The sequence below is a fragment of the Numida meleagris genome, chromosome 19 (assembly GCF_002078875.1).
Source record: "Numida meleagris isolate 19003 breed g44 Domestic line chromosome 19, NumMel1.0, whole genome shotgun sequence".
In the NCBI taxonomy this organism is placed as follows: Eukaryota; Metazoa; Chordata; class Aves; order Galliformes; family Numididae; genus Numida; species Numida meleagris.
In genome coordinates this window covers 7,344,689-7,370,949 of record NC_034427.1, presented here as the reverse complement: position 1 = coordinate 7,370,949, position 26,261 = coordinate 7,344,689, and the positions used below count along the sequence as shown (strand labels likewise).

General features: G+C 44.4%; 1 protein-coding gene across 4 annotated transcripts in view; it reads right to left on the bottom strand.

The window, feature by feature from the left end:
• The window catches only part of CDH4 (cadherin 4), a 415,068-nt gene that overhangs the window by 72,314 nt on the left and 316,493 nt on the right, over nucleotides 1-26,261 (bottom strand). For all 4 annotated transcript variants that reach the window (XM_021416332.1, XM_021416335.1, XM_021416333.1 and 1 more), the window contains 2 exons: nucleotides 15,614-15,769; nucleotides 8,983-9,127 (listed from right to left, as the gene is read on the bottom strand). In XM_021416332.1, the coding sequence (XP_021272007.1) occupies nucleotides 8,983-9,127; nucleotides 15,614-15,769 (301 nt within the window). The remainder of the gene's footprint in view (nucleotides 1-8,982; nucleotides 9,128-15,613; nucleotides 15,770-26,261) is intronic.

Here is a 26,261-nt window from a genome sequence, read left to right as displayed (position 1 = left end):
AGCACCCCTAATGGAAAATATTCCCATTAGATTAATCAAGCTTTCTACGGGGTAGGCAAAATAATACCTTACAGAACGCAGGGTGATGGAAGCAAACAGATCGTTTTCACCAGTATGTTCAGTTTTATCGATCTTAAAATTAATTGCATCTGCTTGTAAAAGACTGAAAAAGGATTTTATGTTCACTGTATCTCATTTGATCTGTGTATGTTTGTAAGCTAAAAAAGGAGGAAAACAAGGAAGATAGCTGCCCCGTATCTATACGAGCAATGCAGTCGTAAACAAATGTCTCCCCAGAATCACGCTGGAATCTGAGAATCGGGGTGATTGTTTCTAGCTCAGCTGCTCCCAAAGCATGCCAAAGTCTGCTGATTCCCATCACTGTGCCTGCAATCTCTGCTCTCCCATCTACGCAACTGCATTTCTCCACAAAGTCAGGGCTTTCATGGTTTTAAGGCATTCAGACAATGTCTCAGTGCAGTTGTGCTTCCGAAGTCTTTGTTACAACTGCTTTGTAATTACCATTTTTCTAAGCTGGTTTGATATCCATTAGTTAGATTTAATGCATGTTAAAAGAAAGAGCTAATGGGCACTTACCAGGAATCCAAATAAAAAAAGACAAAAAACTCTTTCACTTCACCCTTTATACTACATAGTACTATAAAAATACATAATCCTCTCTGTCTACTCCTGTGATATAAACAGAAAAGCTAAAAATTCATCCATTTGTTTTACTGATAACGCTGATTCTCTGTTGAGCTTTATCTTACAATTTATGTTTTTAATGGCTGGTAAATGGTTGCAGAATCATTAAAGGTTGGTTAACCTTCTCAGTCTAATTTTGACCTACAAGATACTTAATTTAATCATTCCCCCATAGAAAAGGATTGAATCATTATGTGCAGACATGTGGTGATGGCCATATTACATTAGATCTTCATTAACCCAAGTTAATAATGGCTTTGTACTAATGGAAACCTCTCCTTCCTCCTAATTTTTTTTTCCTATATCAGAAAGCTCACTTAGTGAATACTCTGCATCTGATGCTAGATAGCAAGAAGATGGTAATTGTTGACAGGAAAATTAAACACCGAACAGTAGTGTAAAATTTACAACACTTCCTAAAAATACAATTTTCAGTTCAGAAGAATTTTCTGACACCGGTTCCTCCCACACCGAGGATGGGATCTCACGGCACTACTCACAATGGGAGCACGTCACCCACTGTGTGACTCCATGCACACTATGACAGCACAGCACCAAAACGATGAGCAGGACAATGGGATCCTGAGCAAGTCCTCTAAGCACGGTGCTACACATACTGACTCACATACAGCTTCCCAAGAAGAGATGTTATTTTATGACTAATTAGCAGGCCAAAGTGTCCTTGTGCAATTTGTATTTTTAATTGGTAAAAAAACCCAAACAACACACGAGGTTCTTCCCTTCTCAATGAAGGACAGAGACTGCCTCCAGGTATGCATCTCGGGGACTAGCAGCACTCTATCCGGTACAGCACAGAGCTCCTCGCAGCAGAATTTCCCTTGTCATAAAAATGGATTTTAGAACAGTATTTGGAGAACTGCAGTAGTGACAAAGAATAAAACGTCTCAGCAAACAAACCTGCATCCTCAAGTGAAAACAAATGTGTTCAATAGGTGATTTGAAGCACTTTCACATATTTATTGTAAAAGGCTTCGGGTGAAATATGAGGAGCTGACTCATCAAAGGTGCTCAGTGGAGTCATATATAGGTAAATAGGAATGTGTGCAATGTATGCAAGACATCAAGATGACATGTGCCTGAAACTCTACTGCAGATATAATAAATTGCAAATATACTTAAATTAAACTGCATCCCACACACTCTGGATAGGAAACTAAATAGAAACAGCACTTTCCTTTTAAATGATATTCCTTCAGTCATAACGGATGCTGCTGTCATTCTCTTTCACCATTATTTTTGTAATCACTAGCAATTTTTGACCTTTCAAGCAGCTAACCTAATTCATAAAGGATGCCACTTCCTAATTAGTGGAGACATCATATCCTCAGCCTCAAACAATTCAAGAGTTGGCCTAATGAGAGTAAAGAGAGCAAGAGGGGCTGCCGAGATGGCTGAGCGAGCTGCAGCATCTGCTGTCACCCGGCACGGGAGTAAAACCTTCTTATCGTTAAAAAGAAAGCTAATCTCTCAGGAGAGATTGGCAAACAGCTCCTGCACTGCAGCCCAGCAAGACCCCACGCACCACGGCGAGTAACAGAAGCGAACCTTCACGATGGGCGAAAGCACACTGAGCCTCCCAGCAAACAGCGGATTGCATAAATCGATGAGCCTCCGCTTGGCCCAGCTCCTGCAGAACACTCTCGATTCCTGCAGGTAAATTCAAAAAATGGAGCAAGCACAACTTGGGACGAGATATCCCGACGGGCAGCAAGCTGTGCTGGGTTGCATGCCCAGCCGAAGGCACAGGCAAGCAGCGAGGCACCAGGCAGCACACACCCTGTGGTTACACAAGGCCCCAGTCCAGCCCTGGGATTTTGACTGAGAGTAAGAGCTGCACAGACTCCTAACTCGGTCTCCCAACAGGCTAGCTGTGCTGAATGTTCACAGACTGGTGCAAACTTGACTTGCATTCAACACACTGAAAGCAAAAATGGTGTACAGGTACATCTGCACCCACGCTCCCGGACACCTGAATGCCTAAAGCACTGGAACTGTATTATCACAGGCTAAATGGCTTTGCCTCTTGCAATTCCTGATCACTTACAATTCTTGTTTCTATTCTCTTGTATTCAGTGCATCTGAAGATCACTTGCTTTGTGGTCATATATATATTGCTGGACAGGGCTCTGAGCACCTGACGAGGTGTAGGTGTCCCTGTTCATTGCAGGGAGGTTGGACTAGATGGCCTTTAAGGATCCCCTCCAACTCCAACCATTCTACGATTCTATATTATAATATAATATAAAATAAATACAGAGTATATATATAATACTGTATTATTTGTAACTGCTGGTTAAAAAGTAGTGGAGAGTGGACTCCTGCAGTGTTGTAACTCTCTTCAAGAGTCATCTCAGAACATGATTTCCACCTTTTTTCCTTGTATCAACCTGGCCATGTTTTCTGGAGGGTAAAACCACCAGCATTTTATTCTCACCTACATCCCTATAATTCACTTCCTTGCTACTGGGACTAGATGCTTCTGAAAAGGAAATTAAGAAGAGCACAGATTTCATAACCACTCACCTCGAAACAAAATGGGAAGCACCACAATGTGTGTGCAGAAAAACAATTCCTTAAAATTGAGTCTGGCCGAGGAAAATAACTTAAAAAAAGAATATTACGTATCCCAAGTCTGTGTGCAGTCTGTGAGAGAACAGAGCTGGGATGGACAAAGGTGTGTTTTTAGTAGCACACGAAGTGCAAGGACCGGACTAGCACGGAACAAGGTGGCACTGCACTGATGTGTATGCTCAAGTGATGAGTCCAGAATTGATGCACCCAAGCTCTGAGGAGCTCTGGAAAGACTTGAAGAAACTTTGGCACTTAACAGTTTTTCTGTACGTGGTCTCTCTAGCATATGGCATTTGCATTATTTCTAGCTTTTAGTGCTATCAGCAGGAAAGTGCACCTGGCCCCGTGCGATGCCCACCGCTGACAGCGCTCTGCGAACGTGCCCAGGTGCTCTGCTCAGCTCAGTGCAGCGTGTCAGCACCTACCTCCATGCTGGTAAAAGAATATTAAATGTTATAATGATGAGCAGTGCAATGATGTTGTAATGACACACAATAGAGAAAAGGGGTCTTTGCTCGTTGCCCCATTCATTTCTAAAACCACAGCTGCGTCTCTGATCTCAGGTCCTGATGCTTTCCTTTCCTCCCACACCACCCAGTAGCACCCGCCCTGGTTTGTCACTGGAAACAACCTGCAGGACAACCCCCGCCTCTCTGCTAATTATCAGGATGGGAAAGAGGAGGGAGCTACAGATGTAGAATCCAGATTCTTCCCATGAATATATATATATACACACGTGCAACTTTATGCTTTAAAAGATTAATTTCACAAGCTTTAAATTGCAGTTTAATTTGAAAACTAATTCAGCCTCATAATTGGCTTTCTGTTCAAATCACTGAGGCTAAAGATTTAAATTCTTAATATTCAGATGACTTTCAAGTTTCTGGCCCCATCTGTGCATTAGCCCATGGTGTTAATCTCTAAGGGAATCTCTGCTAGCATAGACATAAAATAAACAAACTGGGACACTAATAGAATAATCGACTTTTAAAATCCTTTTTTTTTTTTTTAAATATACTGCTTATTTTTATGAGATTTCTTTAACGCAATTTGCCACATATAGATTTGGCTCCCAGCGATTTCATTTTTCATGTGGCATGCTATCAACAATTATTGTATCAGAGTTCCATGAAATCAGGAGCAGACAGGGAAATTTTAAATTACGACATTTTTCATGGAGGAAATACTGATTTCCCTTTATTTTGGGAGACTGTTCGTTCTTAACAGAAGGTTCCTGAGCTTGGACTTTTGCTATTGACTTGGAAGGGACCAAGATGCATCCATGGAGTCAGTGAACTGGAAAGGATGAATGGGAATGGAAAAGGCCAATCTGACAGGAACAAATGGTTTTGGAGAGACGTGTTAATTTCTGACAATCCTTCTGCTAAAACAAAATAGATACAACACAGAGCAAAGCACTTGAGTCACCGTGGACCATTTCACATTGACCTTTTCAGAACCAAATGCTTCACGGAAGTAAGACATCCCCACCCCACCGTAAGGTACATTTTGTGTTGGCTGCATCAAAAACTGAGCTTCTGCAGCGACCAGAGTAATTCTTCTCCACCACATCTTGTTTGTGATTAAATTCCTTTTTTTTTTTCCCTCTAAAAGTTAAATACTCCCATCCTAAATCACCCTGAAACTGGAGGAATTGTTGTAAAGCATCGCTCCCCTCCCCTGGGACACTCCCGGGAGGCTGCAGGCCGGGTGCACCGCTGCAGCGCGAGGCTCTTGGCAGGCAGTAATTGGGGTCGAACAGAGGGAAAAACCCACCCCAAACCTGCGCAGAGCCACGGGCTTTGAAAGGGCAGCAGGAACCCGGGCTGTGCGAGCCGTCTCGCTTTATCAGTGCTTGAAAGGCAGCTTGGGTAGCTCCGGGAGAACTTTGCTGATTAAGGCTGCCAGAGGGACCAGGGGGATTTCAGCTCTAGCTTGCAGCTGCATTTTTAAAACTTGGCTGTGTTCTTCATATAGAGGCAAAGTTCAAAGAGGCAGAACATTATTCAATATGAGTAAAACACGGCCTTTTAAGATACACTTTCAAACAGTGGCTCGTTAAATCAAAACAACTTGTGGGGGAAAGAGAGAAAGGAAGAAAGATGGTCATGTGAAAAAGAGAATCCTGCGTCGCTATTCCTGCTCTGCATTTCTGGAAGAGCCCGCATTTACACATTTAAGCTGTCCAGCTGCATGACCTTAGGCTAGATAAACCAGAAATACATTAACATGTTTCACAGAGTATTAAAAAAGGAAAAAGAAATGCAGTGCAGTGTAAGAGCCAGCACACACTGAAGGATTTACACAGGGCAGGCTGCGACACATGCGTTCACACTACGGAGAATTTTTTTTTCGAGAGCACTGTGCTCTGGTGTCAGACACTACCTCAATTAAGTTATTATAATCTTAACCAGCACCAACAACCTATTATAATTAATAATCCTTGATGATTTCTTTTCTATTCCTGTCAAGGGTTGCTTCAAGGTGACTCACATGCTGCAGAGCTCCTGGGAGCTCGGGAGGCTGAGAGCTGAGCAGTGCTGGGTCACAAGCCCTGCTGCTGCCCCCAGTACTGCACGCTGCTCTTGGACAGTCCCCTGTGAAGGCTGTTTGTCTCTTAGGTTAAAACAAACCAGCTCCTTCCATGGGGGGCAAAGCGCCCAGCAGCACCACTCCCCAGGCTGGAGAGCACTGTCCTTCCCGCATTCCCATTTTCTTGGTTCATGCCATCTCCTTTTGCCTTATTCAATGCAGAGAAAGCAGGTTACATCTTACACCTTACCTGGCCACCCTCCCAGCCCTGCAATGGCCAGGCACACTTTGCAGCCATTTTGCAGGCAGGATGCTCTCCTCCCGCTCGCCGCATCCCAGCTGCATGAGGGGATGAGGCTGCAGCATCGTCTGGAAGCACTGTCCTGCCTGCAGGATCCTGTATCAGATGCTTTTGCTTTGCCCCATGACAGCACTGCAGAGCCTCTTTTGTTCCCCTTCAATGCAATGGGCTCCATTGATCCTGCTGAGCAGCCTTGCAGGGCTTTCCCTCCAGCTCAAGGTCACCGCGCTCTGCTCAGTCTGTGTTCAACAGCATATCTACGATGGTCTTGCTCTGGGAAATGTTCATGGGTAGAGTTCAAGCTCCATATGTCCCTTTTCCTTTTTTTAAAATCTGGGCAAAATTCCTACTGACTTCAAGCAGACATTGGCTGCTCACACTAGCTGCCCACAGAGTCAGCATTTAGTTAGGATACTAACATTCTAGTTACTTTTCTCATAAAAGGGGCTCAAATTTATTAAGAACACTGCAGGTACTATGGCAATGAAGGAATACTGCATTTTTAATCACAGCCATTATAAATGGGCATATGGAGGATGTGAGAAATAACAATCACACAGGATGTCCAGGGAAGCATCTTCAGACCTCAGGCATAGTTCAATACAATGGTATTGAATACTGGAAAATGAATGCTGAACTCCTATATCATATAATAAGATTTTTTGGTTTGCTTGAAGCAGATCTCCACATTATACATGGATATACTCACATATGCATATATATATAGAAAGAGGCATATGTAACTTACTGTTGAATCAATACTGAACAAGTTTTGCTGTTAGCTCTAAGAGTATCCTGTGTCTTCCATTTGTCAGCCATTGCCACAGATAATCACAAATTCTGGCTGCGTATTTTGCCTTTTGCAAAGGCTGCTGTTGTACCTCCTTAGTTGTTATATTCTCAATCATCTTGAACTATAAAGAAGCTTCCAAATCTCTGCAAGATCTATGTTTAGCTAAATATATTGCTTAGACTTGTCTCTGCACAGAACAGGGATACATATCTTTGAGGTAAATGAGGAGCACGCAGACTTCCACAGACAGTATCTGACCTCTCTATCATTTTCTCAAAGACATAACATCATGTTTATTGCCAGGTACATGGAACGAAGGCCTCGGATACCCGAATTCCCAGGTGGATTTACAAAAGCAAGGAACGGAAATTCAATACTAATATAAACCTTTAAAAGAATACCGATTAAACGGGAAAGGGGAGGGAAAAACAAATACATCAAAGACAAATGTAATTGCTTTTGAATAAAAACAGATTGCTTTCTACCTACCTGCCTTAAAGGCAAACACTCCAGTCTGGGATACAGAATACCACAATCACTGCTGGAAGCAGAGGCACAACCATTTTGTAGGCAAAGGTGTCCTATTCTGATTGAATAGCTCAAAGGCTTATCTGGATTTCAAACAAGAAGAGGATGCAATTTGCTGCTTCTTTCACACAAATGAGCACAGCTAGTTAAAACATCTGGGAACACTTTGAATATTGATTTGTCCTGGAGTAAGATGTAAGGAATTTGACTTGCTGCGGAAATGTATTAATCTTCCAACCTTGATACGCAGCAAAGCGGCCTTCAAAGGGAAGGAGGAGAAGTCCTCCTGGAAGACGCCACCAGAACGAGCCGCCCAGGGACAGCTGGAGTCACCTCGCAAGAGCAGGGTTTGCGTCAACACCTGGCACCTCACCCTGAAGCACACTGGGAAGGACACTGCACCCAGAAGTACCGTCCCCAGCACGTGTCACCATCACAACCTGCTCCTCACCGCGCTGAACGGCGATCAGTCACGGCTGTGATTCACCGCGTGAGGAGCAGCGGCCTCTGGAGACTTCTCTGTGACACCCGGGGCAGCGGAGGAGCCGTGACAGATGCTCGCTGACACAAAACAGAGCCACGTGGGGCCTAACCCCCAGCTCAGGATGCGTTTACCTTGGAAAAAGCCTCACCCCGACTTCAGGTGACTTACAAAAGTGGTGGTGACAGTGCTCATTCCAGTTACGCTCAGCAACAAGCGAAAGCAGCCCTGGTTTCCACACTGGAAACCGCGTAGTTCTGCTGTACTTAAACAACGGCTCGACAGCGTCATGGAAAAGCAGCCATTAACGACCCCTGCAACTGCATTTTTCCAAAGATATAAACATGTCTGTATAAAAATCATCACGTGCACACTGTGTGTAGCTTACACTGTCACTAACTTTTCACTCATCATTTTTCAGTACATCTGCTTCTGATTTTTCCAAATTTTACCCTCTGTATGAAAAATCCGTGAGAACAGGAATGACCTGGCAAGCAGCGGGACGCCGGGAGCCGTCCAGTGACCCTTGCAGGTCCCCACCAACTCAGTCAAGTCTGTGATTCTATGGTTTCCATTTTGTCAGGGCTGTATCAGGTCCCAAATAAGACAGGAGTTCCAAGACGCCAAGCTTGTAAATGGCTAGATTAAATACCAAGGAGTCAGATATTTGGCACTCAGGGCACAGGGTCAGGGAAAGGCTGGGTTTGCTTTCTGTACTTTGTAGCTGGAATAATGGCACTGCACACTTGCAACGAGCATATGAGAAAGGCAATACAAAGCACTACTGCACAAAGTTGATGTTTTTGCAAAATCCACGTCTAAGAAGGGACTGCCAGGATCTAACTCTAGCCCAAGATTGCACTTTCTTTGCATCAGGAGAAACAGATATCAGCTGAATTGTTCTCATCTCCAGCAGTCTTCAACAAAAGAGCCAGCAAAAGAAAAGCTCTCCTCCATTCCCCATATTTCAAGAGGAGGCAAAGCCACCAAGGCAAGATTAATGTCTGAAAGCTTGTGATAACTTTAAAACTTTTTTTTTTTTAACTGTACCTGGTTTAGAGCCTTCATCAACAGATCCATTATAGACTTGGTTTATAAACTCCGGTCTGTTGTCATTCATATCAATCACATAGATGTAAAGGTCAATAGGATTCTCCACCTTGTTTCCATTCATATCCACTGCATGAGCCCGGAGCTGGGAATAAGCACAATGAAAGCATAATATCAGCAATTGGATTTGTTGCAGAATGAGAAACCACACTTTGCAAGAATTGACTTTGCCTCATAAATACTTTCTCACAATTGAACTGAGTGGGTATCTAATTCCAGGAGAAAGCAGCGATGTGGTTTCCATCTGAACTCTAGACATGCACAGTTTTTCAAAGCTTAGCATAATATTGAAATAATTTTTTAAAATATTGTCAGTGGAAACACTTTGACCCTGGTGCAGTGATGCTATCCCCTTCACTGCTAACAGACCACTCTGTTTTAATTTTTAAGATGTGCTGAACCTTGTCTGACAATTTGAAGAGCGCATTTTGCTGAGTTCCAAACACGGTGAGGAAATGAGATTGACTTGAGAGGCTTCTTATGGGAACCTGAAGCCTTTCATACCCACAATAACAGGGATTAATAAGTGGAGAGATTGCAGAAGGGCATTAGTATTGTTTATTCTTTGTTTAATCACAGTCTCTAGGAGCAGCAACATCTACCGACCTCATCGCTCTATGCACCAAAAGACATAAGAACAGTCCCTTTCCTTCAAATCCTGGGACCCCCGTGGCACTTAGGGATGAAATATTTTCTCAGACTTAACTAAAATATCAGTGATGAAGCATTGCAATAACCGGAGCCACAGTGTTAAGTCCTCAGCTAAAGTGGAACTGCAGCTTTATCTTATTAGCAATAACCATCAGTAATAATGCTGGAAAACAAGAGCATCTGTTTTCTGAACAAAAGGGACAGCTACAGCATGTCAAAATGAGTAATTAATAAAACAAAGCAATCAACATTAGACTGGAACAATCAGTAATCAGGTGAAGAAAACGGATAGCTTGCTGATTCACGGGAACAGATGGCTGCTCTAAATGGGGAGCGCCGAACGTCGCCGTCGGCCTCCGGAAAAAGGAGACAAGCGGAGAAAGAGCTCCGCAGCGCCGGCCCATGGGTGGGCACTGGAGGTACCTCGGCAAGGTGCTGCAGTCCTTGCCACCCCTCCTTGTTTGGATACCAGAGATGGACAGGGGACCCGAAAACCCGCCTGCTGTGAGCACGCTGAGTGCTCCGTCCCCAGCACCTTGTGCCGGGCAAGCAGTGGGGGCTGTGCTCCCCTCCCTGTGCATCGGGTGCTGTGGGTGTGGGAGCTCCCGTGCACGGAGGTCTCCAGCTCCTCTGATGCGTGACAAATACACGCGCTAATTGCATTAGCGCTGGCTCCCGGCTCTCGCTTTCCCTGTGCTTGTGATTGGTACCACTTTCTCCTTCATGTGTGGTGCTCAGAAGTCCAGAGCTTAACAAAAGAAACTGCACGCTGTTATGATAGACTGGATTAACATTTAATCAAGCAAAGAGAACAAACTGCCACGTGAAATAGGCTGAACGAAGAACATTTTTTAAAGGAAGTTAAGAAGCACTTTTTCTTTGGCGACTGAAGAAGTCTGGCTTCGCTTTCAATGCAGGATGTGCCATTTGTATTTCTCGATTTGTAATGGTCTTAATATCTGCATTCCTTGCCTGAATATAAACTGCTTTGACTCCCACCTGTTGAGCTATCCTTCATCGTGTCAGATGTAGCAATTCAATAGCTTTACAAGTCAGAGGTCAGACTGCCTTTGAAAAAAAGTAATTCGGAGCTAAAATTAAAGTTATTATCTTCAAACTGAGGCAGCACTGGGCCGCCTCTTGCTGTATTTCCAGGAGCGGAAATGGCTCCACTCAGAGATAAAGCAGAGAGCAAGGCTGATATCTTTCCCCTCAGATCTGACTTTCCCCCTGCACATTTTTAATTACATTTGATAGCTTTTGTTTGAAATCTCCAGGAGTCAGGAATGTCTCAGCAGTGCGCATCCACCTGCTTGTTGCACTCCCTGGGCACACATATCCACGACCAGGGTTCAAGGGAAAGAAGACTCAGTGAGACAGAGGATCCTCACTCGCCTGCGGTGAGCTGGCACAGCACCAGGACGGGGCTGAGATGTGGGAGGAGGGCTCTGCCTGGGGACGTGGGCATTCTCCTGTACTTCCATGAGTTTTCTCTCTGCGCAGCCTTTTAACAGTTCTTTGTGGTCACACCTCTGTGTCCTTTCACAACACACTGCTCCTCTGTGGGCTGCGTCTACCGCAGCAGAGGGACAAGAGATGGTTGAGACCGAGTGTGGAATCTAAGCTCAACTCAGTGGGAGCTCTTCCTCATTAGAGATCATTCCTTATTGAAGACCACTCCCAGAGGAGGGAGTTAAAGGAAACGGACTCAGTGGGGCAATCTGTCCATGGGGAAACTTGCTGCTCCTCCAAGGCGGATCAGATACTGCATTCCTTAATTCCTCCTTTCCCCACCCCTCCAGCCCTACTCCTTGTGCTCGTCCCACATCCTCAAGCCAGAGAACCACACTTTGTTCTGGAGTCATTCTTCAGATGCCAAAATAAGGCTCATTTATGCAAGGCACAGTGTGAGAGTACTGCAGTGCCCAGCAGATCAATTGTGCCCAGTGGGTGTTTTGGAGGTAGAAGGAAGGACGGGATGGAAAGCAGACGCACGCGAGTGCTCCTCCATAGTGAGTGGCCATGGGTGAGACACAAAAGATGATGACCGCCCTCAGTCAGGCTCAGACATCACCTAGAGCTGGAAAAACCAGTACTGGAAAGGGCAGTGAGCACAGCTGTGCTACCCGACACACACCAGGCACAGTGTGCACAAGTGTAGATGCGAAGCTGGTGCCGTGCTGGAGTCACAGCAAAGGCACATTTACAAAGTTAGTCTGAAATATTTACACTGTCCCTAAGAGGGAGACCGTGCCAGGAGTAGAGAATAAATGATAACCTAAATACGTTGCAGAGGATTCTTAAAAATTAATTCAGGTATAGCCAGCTGAATCTTTAGCCACAGCATCACTTTCACCGCGCATGAACTAAAAAGTGGGCTCCATATTCCTTAACAAATACTGTTTGAAAGTATGACAATTGTTGCTATCATATTCAGCAGCAGCTACCACAGGTCTCTGAGGTTTTTCTACTGACAGTTTGCCGTGTAAACGTGGCTGTTGGCATACAAACGATTCAGTATCATGATTATTGATTACACTGGAGGCTGGTGGTATCTGAGGGCAGTTAGTCAAAGTCAACACAGTGAATTGTGTTAAATATGAGTATTACTTATGCACTAATACTACTAATACAAATATACATTATCAATCAGTGACAGAGAGTCTAAGCAATAAGCATACAATGTCATGCCTAATTGGTATGCTCTTAATTGTGATTAAAAGTGCAAATTAGGGCATTGTGACACAAATGGCTGGCATTACTCACTAGAACTCAGTTAAAAATATTGGAATTAGCTCTTGCATCCCTGAATTTTGACTCATCTACTTTGTCTCCTTGCGCTGCAAATAACTCCTCCTCAGACTGCAACTAACCTGTCCTGCTCCAGCCGTTCCAGACATTATGTCACGAGTCTCGTTCTGAAGGCGCACACACGTGTCTGGGACTGGGTGAGGACTTGCTTCTGAGTTCCTCCGTAATGCACATTACTTGTGTTCCAGAAGCAATGACGACTTATTGACATGAGGATGTTGTTGACGGCTTTTAAACACAAAATGCAAAACGCCTTGGAAAACAAACTGCCAATTTACTATCCCTAGGACTGGCCAGCTGCAGCTTGATACGAAACTGCTGTCTGGATCAGGAAAGCGATTTGGAGTCATTAATTCTGTCACCAGTGCAAACAGGGCTTTGGGAATGCAGTTACATAAGGTGACTGCACACTGAGACTCAATCGGCAGCAATAACCACGAAGGGCTGACTGCAGGAGATGCAGCGACAACCAGAGCCTGATGCACACAAGGCAGCAGAAGGGGTGGGCTGGGGCTCACAGCAGGAGCGTGCCCTGAAGCTGTGCTCCCTCACGTGCAGCTCCCAGCACACCTCCCTGACCACGTTTGCAGCTGGCACTGCATCTGGGATGTCTGCAAGGTCCCTGGAGAGCTTGTACATTGCTTTGTAGTGCAGAGGAGAAAGCAGCTGAGGCCCACACAGGGCTGAACTTGTGGCTGCCAACGCTGCAGCCGCGCTGTGGAGTCACCTGGCAGACACGGCACAACCATCTCTGCATGCATCACACGGAGCACGCCCTCCTGAAAAGCTCGTGAAAAACTATGGGGAAGTTCTGCTACAGAACTAATGAGAAAGCATCCATTTCACCTCAGGCAAAAGGTAGGCTCCATCAGAGGAATGGCTTGCTAAGTGTGGGGAGAGTTAAAATAGTAGTATTTTAATAACGGTCATCCCAAAGCAATACAGATAATAAGAAAATAAGTGTTGTGAACATAAGAGCTGATGAAAAAGCTCTTCACATGTAGCCTCACAAACACTTGCAATTTTTTTTTTTTTTATAATTAGATCTTAGATCACCTGGAAAGGAAAGCAGCAAGAACAACGCAGTGACAGAGACACCACGCAGACTTCGTTCAGCTCAGGAGTGCAGAAAGCTGGGCTCCCTGGGCTCTGGGCACTGCAGCCCCGCTGCCGGCCTCATCCTGCACAGGGTCAGGCCCAGAGCATCCAATGGAGCTTGGGAAAACACCTCAGCTGATGTCAAACCGACTCAAAGACGTCAGCCCTGAGTCACTGCTTTCCGGCACTCGGCACGAGCTGCAGGTCTGCCTTCACCTTTCACTGAGCGGTTGGGCTGTGTGAAGTGGCAAACATTCACTGACTTCTCCAAAACCTGGAACAGCCAAAGCTCAGGGATGGATCTTCATTCTGGAGGCTGGCCGAACACTTCCAGCTTCCAGCATGGTCTGTTCCTACTGTACGTTTCTGTACCAGCATTCGGGTCACTGCTTTGGAGACGACGTATTTATAAACGCTTTGTAAAGGATTATTAAATGAACAATTGATGATTCAATAAATCATCAATCCATTTCTACTGAGGCTAAAGGATCTAAAGACTGTTTACAGCCATGACTGAAATGATCTCTATATCTTCCACTGCTCTGCTAACAAAGATTTTCTATCACTCACTACTCTTGTCTGTAAGCTCTCATAACATATTTATCAGCTATCCGCTCTCCATAAACTCAATGTTCCTGTAACCTTCAGAGAGTGAATCTGCTTACTCGTGCCTGGAGCTGCCAGGTCAAGGTTTCTGTAAGGAACGGGGAGGGCTGGAATTCCTGTGGTGTGCACCATTCACAGAGGTGACAACTCAGCCTGCTGAGCTCCCTGAAACCCTCAGGTTAAGTTTGATATTAGGGCACTGCACAATTTTTTATTACAAGGAAATCTTTTTCAGCACATTTTTTTGACTGAGAGTGTCCATTACTAGACACCACGCAGACTCCATCAAAAGCATTAACGTGTGCATAGTATCATCAACGACACTGTTTCATCATAACCCAGCACTGCTGAAACAATATCAGCAATGATGAGATGACACACACAGCATCATCTCAAATATTCCTTTTCCAAAATGATCTCTCTTCATATTCTCACAGGCACAACAAACAAAATAATAAAATAATTTTCCCTCAGACTCCCCTTTACCCAGGGGAAATCTCCTTTTCCACCCAACTGAAGAGGTAATCTATTTCTTTACCCTCCTGCCCCAGTCCCAAAGCTGTGTCAACATGGCTAACTGGACACCTGATAAAGCTGACAGAATGTGTGTCCCCGGCAGAGCAGTTGGGAACAGAGTCAGTGCAAGTGACCCGTACCATGCCACTGACACCACAGCATCCCTGGGAAGGGCTATTACGATGCCCACAGATGCGGCTAATGCTGATACAAAGCAACCCATGAAACAACCTATTTCAACCTCTCTGGGAGACAACTAAAGTGCAGATGCAAGAAGCGTTTGAAATTTTGCGGAGCCATCCCGCGAGGTGCAATGCACTTCTAAAGCAATTTGTGGGGCTGTATCCTCTGTGCAATTACACCGTGCAATATACGGACTGTGATTTATATCAAAACATAACGACCAATTACACTCAAAGCATACTGCAGGTAGAGCATTTTATGAACTAGGGTACTGAAAGGCAGCACTTTTGAGAGTAATTAATCTTAATTAATTCCCTCGTATTTAATATTAGCCTATCTGCATATTTAAAAACCTATCTGACACACCCCCATCATACTGCCTGAACATCTCCTAGTAATTTAAAATGAAAAATGACGATGCCAATTATTGCATGTTTAGCTGCAGTAATGACTCCTAAATTAACAGTTTCCCAAGACATGCTAATGCTGCAGATGGTTTCGCATGGTTTTGAGGGGTTCAGTCCACAGATAAATTTGCATGGATTTAATAAGCAGTGTGCAACTGCACCACTTTAAAGAAATGGGTGAATCTGTGCTGGAAAAGGACATCGGTGTAATGCTGTCTCACACTGGTGTGGCTCATAGAGCCTGCAAACCTAGATAAACCCCCAGCTCTGTCTTTTTCCCCTTGACACCTCATGCTTACATGGTAGGAAGCTCTCTCCTCTCTGTCCATTGGGCGGGTCACATACATCCTCCCAGACACAGGGTCAATGCTGAAGACTTCCATTGGCGGCTGGTCGGCTCCCACTCCGGTGATGCTGTACCTGATATGGATCTCTTTGTCCTTATCGGAACGAATCTGGATGGAATAACAAAGACAGCAATCAATACGCTTTGGACAAAAGCCATATGGATGTTTAAACAACTTTAAAGATCTGAGCCTGGAAGCTGCATAAATGTAAAACCGCTGTCAATTTTGACAAGGAGCTCGAGCTGTACGCCGAAGATTTGGGAAAAAGCCAGGAAAAGTTTCTTCCGCATATTTTCAGTTATTTTTTTCTCCTCTTTTATTCATGACGATTCTCTGGGAATCATTGAAATTCTGACTTTTTGTCTTAGATGTGGAAGAATCTATATGCACAAAAAATGCTGTTTACTTGTTATTGAAACCATAAGCTCCTGAAAGTGTCCAAATTGTTCAGATATAGCCAACATCTCACAGCCATTCATCACTTGCAGAAACGCTCCCTGCTGTCCCCTCTACCGTGTTCTCAGTCCATGTAACCGTGCACACAAATGCTCCCATGACATTTGGAGAGCTGAGCTCCTTGTTCCTGCCTTGTCCAGTCCTGCAGGATGGAGGAGGGAGGCTGGGAATGCCTGGTGGGATGTTACCATTTGCCTATTTGCCCATTTGTCGAAGAAAAATGTGCTTGGCACATTGCTTTTGAAACTCCTTTCCTCCCATACCTTGAGAAACACATAACAAATCAAATACAGCACGACGAATTACATGTACCTTGGATACAGAGACAAGAAAATAAAAAAGGGAGGTTAATACGTTGTCCTAGCAACCCTGACTATCTCTTTAAACCCAAATTTAATTTTCCGATCAAATGCTGAAAGAAGTTCTTGCAACACCAGGACTATTCCTGAAACAAAGTGCAAGGTACAAATAAATTACCACCCCCCGCACCACCACAAACCATCTTGGCAGCATAAAGCAGTGCATTTTTTCCTCGAACAGGTCTATGAATACAACAAAGTAGTGAGAAGATAACAGAAGTCTTGTGAGTGCACGTCAACATCTCCGCTCTGGCAGCTGCCTTAGGGGGGCTCAGCAGGGGGCAGGAGCCCCTGAGTAACCCCAGAGCGAGGAGCAGAGGTGCCTGCCCCAGCAGCAAGGATTTGGGATGGGTCATGGGTTGCCCTTGCACTCCTCCCACACATCACCCATCGCTATTTCCTCCTCTCCTGACATAGCGTGCTGAACGTTGGTGCAGAATGACACCAGATCCCCAACAAGCATCTCCAAGCATCTCCTTTGATGCCTTTGTCCCAATCGTTACCGAGTTTGTACACTGGTTTCTTTGCTCTGCCTCCACTGAGCAGTCTGCTGCTGCCAACAGCTAATGATGTCAGTTACTGCTCGGCACCGCGAGGATTGATTCGTGCAGCACCCACACTGCTGGAGCTGAAGGTCAGGGAATACAGACAGTTTCATCTGTCTTTCTCTACAGGATTCACTGCTTGTTTAGGCTATTAGCACCAAGAAAAACTGATAGGGCTTGCACTGGTGTCATCACTTAGAACAGGTACTGGGGACACAGAGAAAGTGCCTTCACACCGCACACTGCCGTTCATGCAGGTCTGTGTGTGCCCAGTGGGTATTTGCAGTAGGGACCCAAGTCCAATTGGCAGGAATCCCATTTTCATTAGCAAATCCATGGGTGAAAAAGAGTATATTAAACTTAAGCTTTGCTTGCACAACTGTGGTTTCAGTGATAGCAACTGGCCCCTCAGCTCAGCAACTCAAGTCTGTAGTGCCCATTTTTAGAAGCTCAGCTCTCACCCCGCCAGGTAGGCAGGGCTGGAAATGGAATTTATGTGAATGTCTGTGCAAATGAATAACTCAAGTCAGGAGTTCAGCCTCTAAGCCACTACGTACACGTTTGTAGCTAGGCTCAAGTTAAGCGAAAATGCAGGAAGCCACATTTGTGGCTTTGAGTCAGTGTGAGGTTTCCATCTCTGAAATTAAGAAAGAACAGAAAAGGTAACTCGGGACACATAGCTGTGTGTCTGCTACCATCAGTGTACTTGCATCAAGGTGTCTGCACGTTTGCTGCCTTTTTGCTCACTGGAGCACAGAAGCCAGGAGGAGCTCCTTAGGCACAGCCCCAACCCCGACCCCAATTCAGCTCAACTACAGCTATGACTAGAGCACAAGCACCAAACAGCAAAGCCTCCCTCCAAGAACTGAAATGGAAGCAGTTTTAACCTGAATCACGGAAGAGGAGAATCTGCCAGTTCTTCGTGGACATTTTTATGCTCTATTTCCTGTTGCATATAGTACCCCGATCCCATTGTGACAGAAGCATTAGAAATGCATAGAGAGAGAGAGAAACATGGAAAAGGAGGCTGGATTTAAATATTCAGTGCTGAAGGCACTATATTTTATTTTCAGGAAACACAGATAAACAGAAGCTCTCTAAGAAAGCTATGTACAGTTTAATAAAGTGCAAGCTATAGGATGTCCTTGCAGCACTTTATTAGCATTAATAGGGTCTAAGCTGTCTGTATGTAAATCGCTGCAGATCTGTGAGATGAAATATATCATAAGACCCACACAACTTACCCAATTACGCTACGAAAAATCCATGAGATGATTACACTGTACTGAGCAAAACAAAGAAAGCGAAATATGTTGCAAATATTCAGCAATGACTCATTATTCGTTGCTAATTGCCAACCTACTACAATGGTTTGCCTTTTACCTGTACTTAGCTCCATTTCCATTAAGAAAACAAGGATGTGAAATGCTCAGAGAATACATACAAGCAGCACTTGTAGAAAGTTGCAAAGACCACTGACAATGAAGCACAGTACACATTACTACCAGGGAGATATTCATCACAAAAAGGCACGTGCTTACATTGGAACATGTAATTTTAGTGCTTTTAATGAGATTTAAAAAAAAAAAAAAAGATTTTTTTTTTTTACAGTAATCCTGTAACATTTTGACCAAAAGTTTCATTTGCATAATTCCCAGGGTGCAATTTAGTAAATCTTGTTGAGAAGTTAAGAACATTATCTGAATACAATGTAAGGTTTACTTCTTTTGTTGGAACCGTTACTGAAGCAGTTTACCATAATAATAATAATAATAATAATAAATCTCTATTCCCAAGGAACTCACTAGATCAGGAGAAAAAAATTACTGGTTGGGGGATTTACAAGCTCAGGAGAGAGCTGCTTTTTCATTCCTTTATGCCTGGGAAGTGAGAAGATGGTAACACATCCATATTATAACACTCTGACTGCAGAACATACACACGAATTTTATTCATTTATCTTTCATTTTATAACGCAGTCAGTAGCGATGCGGGTTTCTGGGTTATAAAGCAGATGGCAGAAGGATGGTTTTCCTTCACTGTAGTTACACGTTTTTCACTCAGGGAACCCTCAGTGCTTTGAGGTCCAGCGCCAGGCATGGCACAACACTGCGTCTCCTGATGGGAGCAGGATGAATGATGATGCCTGGTGAATGTCATCAGAGAAATTTGCTTGTAAAGCAGCTTTTACTCTCTAAAAGAGCCCTTTGGGATGGAGCTCAGATTGGATTGTTACACTGGTGAGAGAAAATGCCCCAGACAGAAAGGCAATTTATGGCGGATGATGCAATCTACTGATCTTATTGCATCTCAGGAACACAGGTGAGACTTTCCATGCAAGAATCTTGGTATGCAGAGTACACACCTACGCTGATGGATACGAACAGACCACTCGTACACACAGCCCCACAGCTGGATGGCAACGCAGGGACTGTGGGGTCTGATGTCCCAGCCAAAACTGAGCCTGGGACAGTGGTCAAAGTTTGCAACTCGGAATCAGAATGCCAGGAGTCTGACTCAGCTCTCACTTCTACAGAGTAATCCCAGAAATGGGAGAAATCAGGATGATTTCACAGATGGGTATTTTCCACTAGAGGTTCAGATACAATAACTAATGTGTGTGAAAATGAGCACTGTAGATCTTGAGATAAGACAGAGCTAAGCCTTTCACAACTGGCTTTCTGCTTTGTAGCAATGTCACATTTAGATGGGCATGAAAAGCAGCCAGCTTGTGACACAGGATTGCATCCCTCCTTTGCAGATAAAATCTTTGGGTTTGTGTGTCTCTGCCAGGATTTAACGTGGAGCTAAACTGTTCTCGCAAGATTTACTGGCAAGCACAATTTCCACTGATGAGCTCCTCAGAGGTACCAGATTTTATCCCTCTGTTTGGCTCCTGCTGATCTGTAGCCTCCCTGTGCTCCAGCACTGCCACCCCTCGCTGCAGGGTGTGGAATGCACAAAGGCTCTCATCCCACTGAGTGACAGGGAGAACTGCAAAGAATGTGGGGCATGGAGAGCTGCGTGGTCAGCATGTTGGAGGGCTCCAGTGAGTCTGTAAATTGCCCAGGTTTTGGAGCATGACACTGCCAGAGAAAAGTGGCACAGCAGAGGTTGCTTAGAGTAGTGATGGGGATATCAGGTTGGATATTGGGAAAAACTTCTTCTCAGGGAAGTGGTGGGGTCACCATCCCTGGGGGTGTTCAGGAACCATGGAAATGTGGCACTGAGGGATGTGGGCATAGGGCACGGTGGGGTGGGCTGGGGTTGGGGATCTCAGAAGTCTTTTCCAACCTCAGTGATTCTGTGATTCCGTGATTCTATGCCTGGAAGGCTAGGAAAGTGGATATGTAGGGAAATGTTCAACAAGGGAGGATGCTCAACTGACAGAGCGAAGACAAGGGCAGCACCAACAGCACTCCTGCATGTAACAAGCTACACTTAGAGGATAGGAATAATCTCGTATTTATTCCTCTTTCGTTTCATTTTTCACAGCCTTTGGCAACAAGCAAACTAACCTACTTATGCGGTCTCCATACCTACAAACACAAAACGGTCTTGGAGTTTTAGGACCTGAGTTAATTGGGCAGCATGTGATCATGTGCGGATCAGAAAAATCAAACCCGATGTTGGCATTTTTATTGCAACACAGCAAGAACCAAGCTACAATCTAAACACACTGCTCAAGTAAATCTGAGGATATATTACCCAGACATTTCCAAGTAAGAGCGGTCAAGCCCCACACAGAAGTGCCTTGGTGACTTGCAATGCCTTCTGGTACATACGGGAATTCAGATTACACAGTGCATTAACTTGGTCCCTTCTTAAATCACCAGCGGGTTTCACTGAGCTGTGCACGGTCTGGGTTCTGCCTGTCACCCAGGGATGGTATATGTCTGCAGCTTGGAATGTGTCTAGAGAAAGTAGAGCAGGCAATTTATACAATCTGCTGCATTTTCTACCTACAGAGCAAGCGAAAAAGTAAATTTCCTTTAAAGTTCTTCAACTCACTCTATAAAGATATCGTGTTAAGAATACCCTTCAAAAAGACTTCATTTCCTGAATATCACATGAAATACTACGCAACATTTGCACTAACATGACCCGGGGAGACTTGGGCCTGATTTTTTTGTTTTATAAAATCCATTTTAATTATTAATGACCACATAAAATAATGTAAATGATAAGCAATAAGTGTCTTTTATTATTAAGCTCTTAGCTATTTTCCCCATTAAGAAGACCAAATTAAAATAATTGAAAACTATAATCTGTCATGCATTCAAAATGCTCCATAGAAATTCAGACAGGCAAACATATTCAACGTCTTTAAATGAGCACACTTAAGAGTCAGTCTAAGCATTCCAGGATTGGCTCATTAATTTTAGTGGAAATATTTTAATTCAGCTACTCTTATTGCTTATTGAAATCTCTGCTAAGGACCGACTTATTTATTTTTAACCGAATCTGCAATATGTTTAAGAGTCATTTGTATAAAAGTTCTTAACTCTTATTTCACAGTTGTTTTAGAAGTCAATAAATAGACACATCTCTACCCCTGTTTTTCCAAACAAATTACTGCATATTGCTTACTGAATCACATACGGTTTCAATGAATATGTGCAAAAGTAAAACGGACAGGGAAAAATTAAGATAGATTTGGAGACCCAACCAGGTCGAAGTAATATTTATTAACTCCTGTCTCCTTTTATCAGACCTGCCAACGATCCCAAGCTTCTTCCCAGAAAGATAAAAAAGACAACAAAAGATTCTCTGAAATATTGCAGCTGTCTTCAGAGAAAATCATCTATTCTGCACCTTGTAAAGAGCATGACATGGCAAGAGCAGTTACCATGTTTGGCTAAAAAGAAAACTTCCATTTACTGCAGCACTGGGCTCAATAGCAGCCTGCAAGTCTGCATCCACTGCCAGACAGAACTACTCTCAATGGAGCTAAATTCCCCCTGCTGGCATTCTTTGCAAACAAGGTTAGGTAGGAAGAGAAGTCTATTGGCAAAGAAAGAAAGGATGGAAATGCCGTACACACTTACAACCGTGGGTTTCTTCCTTCCCTCAGCTGGAGCTGGTTCCACCTCACATGCAACTTTCTAAAAACTTTGTATCTGATCTAACATAGCCAAAGGAACATGACAGCAAAACAATTCTAGGAGAAAATGCACCCTCTTATCCTGAACACATCAAATTTCCTGGAAGAAGTAGTTTTCTGTTTCCTTATCTTTTAGGCACAGAACCAAGGACTATGTTTAGACTCGATGCCCACTTTCTCCATGGTTGAAATGCCCTGTGATAAATGCTGTTCTGCAGGAGCTTCAATCAGCACTTAGCTACTATCATTATTATTATTCAAGAGCTTAAGTTTCTTCCTCTGCTTTTATAGAACACAAATCCAAAGCCAAACTATAAAAATGCTTGCTTTGTCCTAATGGCTGGATGTCTTTCATACTAGGTTGTATTTTCCTCCAGTGGAAATTTGTGCAAAATGACTTACAATGTATTTATTTTGACGATAAAACAGGGTAAAACTAGAATGTCAAATATATTAAAGCTTCCACAGAACTGCAGAATTATAGAATGGCTTAGGTTGGAAGGGACCTTGAATATAATCCAGTTCCAACTGCCTGCCATGGGCAGGGATGCCACCCACCAGATCAGGCTGCCTGACCTGGTCTTGAACGCCCCCAGGGATGGGGCACCCACAACTCCTCTGGGCGGCCTGTTCAACCTTTCACTTCAATTACTGATGTACCTGACAACGCAGCCTGCATTAGTGAAAGAAATGAAGCTACAAAACAAGGGCTGAGCTCCCCCTGTACGACCCCATGAGCGCTTGGCGATGGCGAGGCACCAACTGCTCGGTTGCTGAGAGCTTCCAGCTGCTTGCAGGTCCTCTGGCTTGCAGGCAGCTGCCTCCATCCAAGGGCTGCTGGCCAGGGCAGCAGCTCCCTGCAGGCTGACTATGTCCATGTGGATGTGCTCCTCCAGAGCTCTCCCTGTGCCCATCATAGCTTTGACAATCTTTGCTCTCTCTCTCTCTCTCTCCCCCTTCAAGGTTTTTGAATTGTTTATCACTGTTTTCCTCCTGCATGTGGAGGAAGATGTAAGATCAAGCAGATGGAGAACAGGAGAACATAAATCTGGCTCAATAAGGAGACTGGAATGCAGGAAAGAAGAATTTCTGCCTGCGTTGCTGACCAGTAACCAGGTGTGACCCCAAGCACGAGCACAGGATGAAAATGAACTTGGCAGATTTCCAGGCCAATTGAAGAATACCATTATTCTGCTTGGGATAAAAGCAAAACAGCAATCCTTTTGCATAGGAAGCCATACTTCACATGTGATCAGATGCAACACCACAAGCAGAGAATACCTGGTATGCAGCGCTGCAACTGGGCTCCGGATCTGCAGCATCAAAGCTTTGCTTTCACACGCTGCAACTGCAAAGAATTTGTTCTAGTGTGAGCTGCCTGGATGCAGGGGGACTGAGGTCTGCAGGATTTCTGTAACCCTGCAGCTGGGCCCAAGCTTCTGAGAGGTGACTTGGGACTGGCAGCGGCTACGACAATGCCAGCCCTGCCAGTTCTCCATCTTTACCAGTGAAAACTCAGTAAATTGCAATTTGTTGCATGGTCCTCATGATTAAATAATTAAGCAATTTTCATTACTCGCTATTATGAAGGTCAAGAAGCTAACGTCCGTATCAGGAGCTGGCCAATGCTAATGGATCATCCATATCTAATGATAACTGACAGGGCAGGGTAATTTCCAAAGCAACAAGTGCTTTCCTTCGGGCTCTTTGCAGCCAGCGCCGTTTTTAAGCACTTCTCTGTGGCAATGCTTCAGTGCAGCAAGGTGAGCGAGAGGCAGAGAGCGGCGCCGATGGGAAGAGGAGATTGCTACAGATTAGCAGAACGCCGCCACGTGACCAAGGGCTTATCACTGCCAGAATGTTGATAGCAGGAGCAACAAAACCCGTTTTTACTAGTCCTTCTCTTATCTCTCCTACAAGAGAGCAGATTCTTCAGTGTTGTGACTGAAGGCGTCCCAGCGGAGCTGTGCACGCTGCTATCTGGCGAGTTCTGGCCCTGAAGAACTGAAGCCAGTTCATACTGTGCAAGATGCAAGTGGCTGATACCACATATCTGGGATTGGAACCAGATGTACAAGCCCTCCTCTGCTGTCGAGGATGCTCCATGACAAAGGTCAAAGAAAATACCTCTGAGAATTCTGCTTATCCCTATAATGGAGGATTCATGTCAGGAAAGAGAAGATCATCCGGTGGAACCAACTAATGAAGGGCACAGTTTTCCTAACGCACAGGGTACCATCCTGCAGCTGACCCTGCTGTTGCCTGCTATGGCTGTACCTAACTGGTCAAGAGAAACAAATCACAGCAGCGGGACTTTGTTCTGATTTCTTTTTGAAGTATGTCTGTCCCTGTGCCTTACGCAGCACCACCACCAAGGCAGCCTGGCAGAGGGAACCCAGCACCCTTCTGTGTAAAGCTGAGCAGTACGCTCAGCGCAGAAGACAAACAAGAGTAGCAAATACTGACCTTCCCGGGAGTAACCTGATCACTGCAACTAATGATCGAAGCCCTCAGCTAGAATAAATCAGTGCAGACTCACTGGCTTCAAGCAGAAGCATGCTAATTTATTTCAGCTGCGAACCTGGTCCATGACATTTAAAAATTAAGCTGCACAGCAGAAGAACAAGGGAAAAATGGTCTTTGCACAATCTCACACAGCAATTTAACACAAGCAGTGTTCCTCTTGGTAGAGCAGTGAGCTCGGGCACAGGAAAAAAGCATTGATTGGGGAACAAACACACTTGTGTCCTCATGAAAAGAGATTTTTCCAGACTCAAGGGGTATAATTGGTCTTAGTATGACCTTTGCTTCTGTAATGAGCGCTGGCTTTCCCCCACTGATTAGTTTTTCTGACCTTATATAAGCAAGCACTGAATTTACATTCTGCACAGCACCTACAGATATCACTGATCACGGAGAAGCGGTGCTGTGGCATGATTGTGAATGCTGCTCTCAGCACAAAATTAAGCTTTTAGACCTGTCTGCAAATAGCTAACAATAGGAAACCACAATAAAACCCTCTAGTGTGTATATTTTGGTGAACAAAATCTGCTGAGGCTCATTTTGTGACACTGCTTTGGGATGCTTGCAGAGCAGGATTTAAAGCTCCGCAGTTTTCGGAGTCTTTCTAATAAGTTTAATTATAGGAACAGGAAACCCATTGGATTGTTCTGCGGGGCGGATTACTCTGCACAGTGTATACAGGAACTATTTCAATGGTCAGTAAATGGAACCATCAAAGTTGAGAAGCCTGAAAATGAATTTCTTCCTATGCAATGGGCACCACTGCAGGTTTAGTCTGCCATTTATTCTGCACTGAATGAAGCCAGCGAGAGGCGATCCTGGTCCTAAGACTCTTACTCTCATATGTTATGAGATGCTCAGAAGAAATGCCAGATCCCCTAGACCTTTTCCTTCACTGCCAACTTCTGTCCAAAGGTGGATATACACTGCATCCTGGCATGGGTGTCCTTAGGCTCTAACAGCCATTTCCACAAATCTGCTTCATTCGACAGGGATGGGAGCTTGCCATCGAGGAAATTTCAGACCAAGCTGAACTCTGCACACTTGGAATGTTTTCACAGCACTGAATTTTTGGCAAACATTCCTCTTTCATTAACTGTACTTCTGTGAGGGTGAGAGCTGAGCCCCCTGCTTCCTTTGACTTGAATTCACGTTTGCCTTCTCCATGTAACTTACTGATGCGCTCCCCATCTGCATGCTTTTAGCGCATGGGGCAGAGACCTGCTCAAGGAGCTGTTATGAGAAGTCCTGCCGCCAGCTCTGACATGGCATGGAGCCTTCCTCCATCTCCTTCCCTTCTATGGCACACTCTGAGCTTCTGAAATTAACCCCCAAAGCCAGCAACAGCCCTCACCAGTGCTTGGCAGTCTTTTTATCTGCAGATATTCCAGCAGAGAAGCTGAATTTGTGCAATTTTTTTTTTTGCAGTGTTATTAATTGATAATTTAATTTCCGATCTGGCGAATTACATGCAATTCCTTCGCCATCAGTTAAATGACAAGTTTAGAGCAGAAAAGTTTAGGTAAGCAGATTGTCAGTGCTTATGGCTGTAAGACATAATTATGTACAGCCAACTGTATAACGCGCTTGAAAAAATTATAAGCCTAGGCACA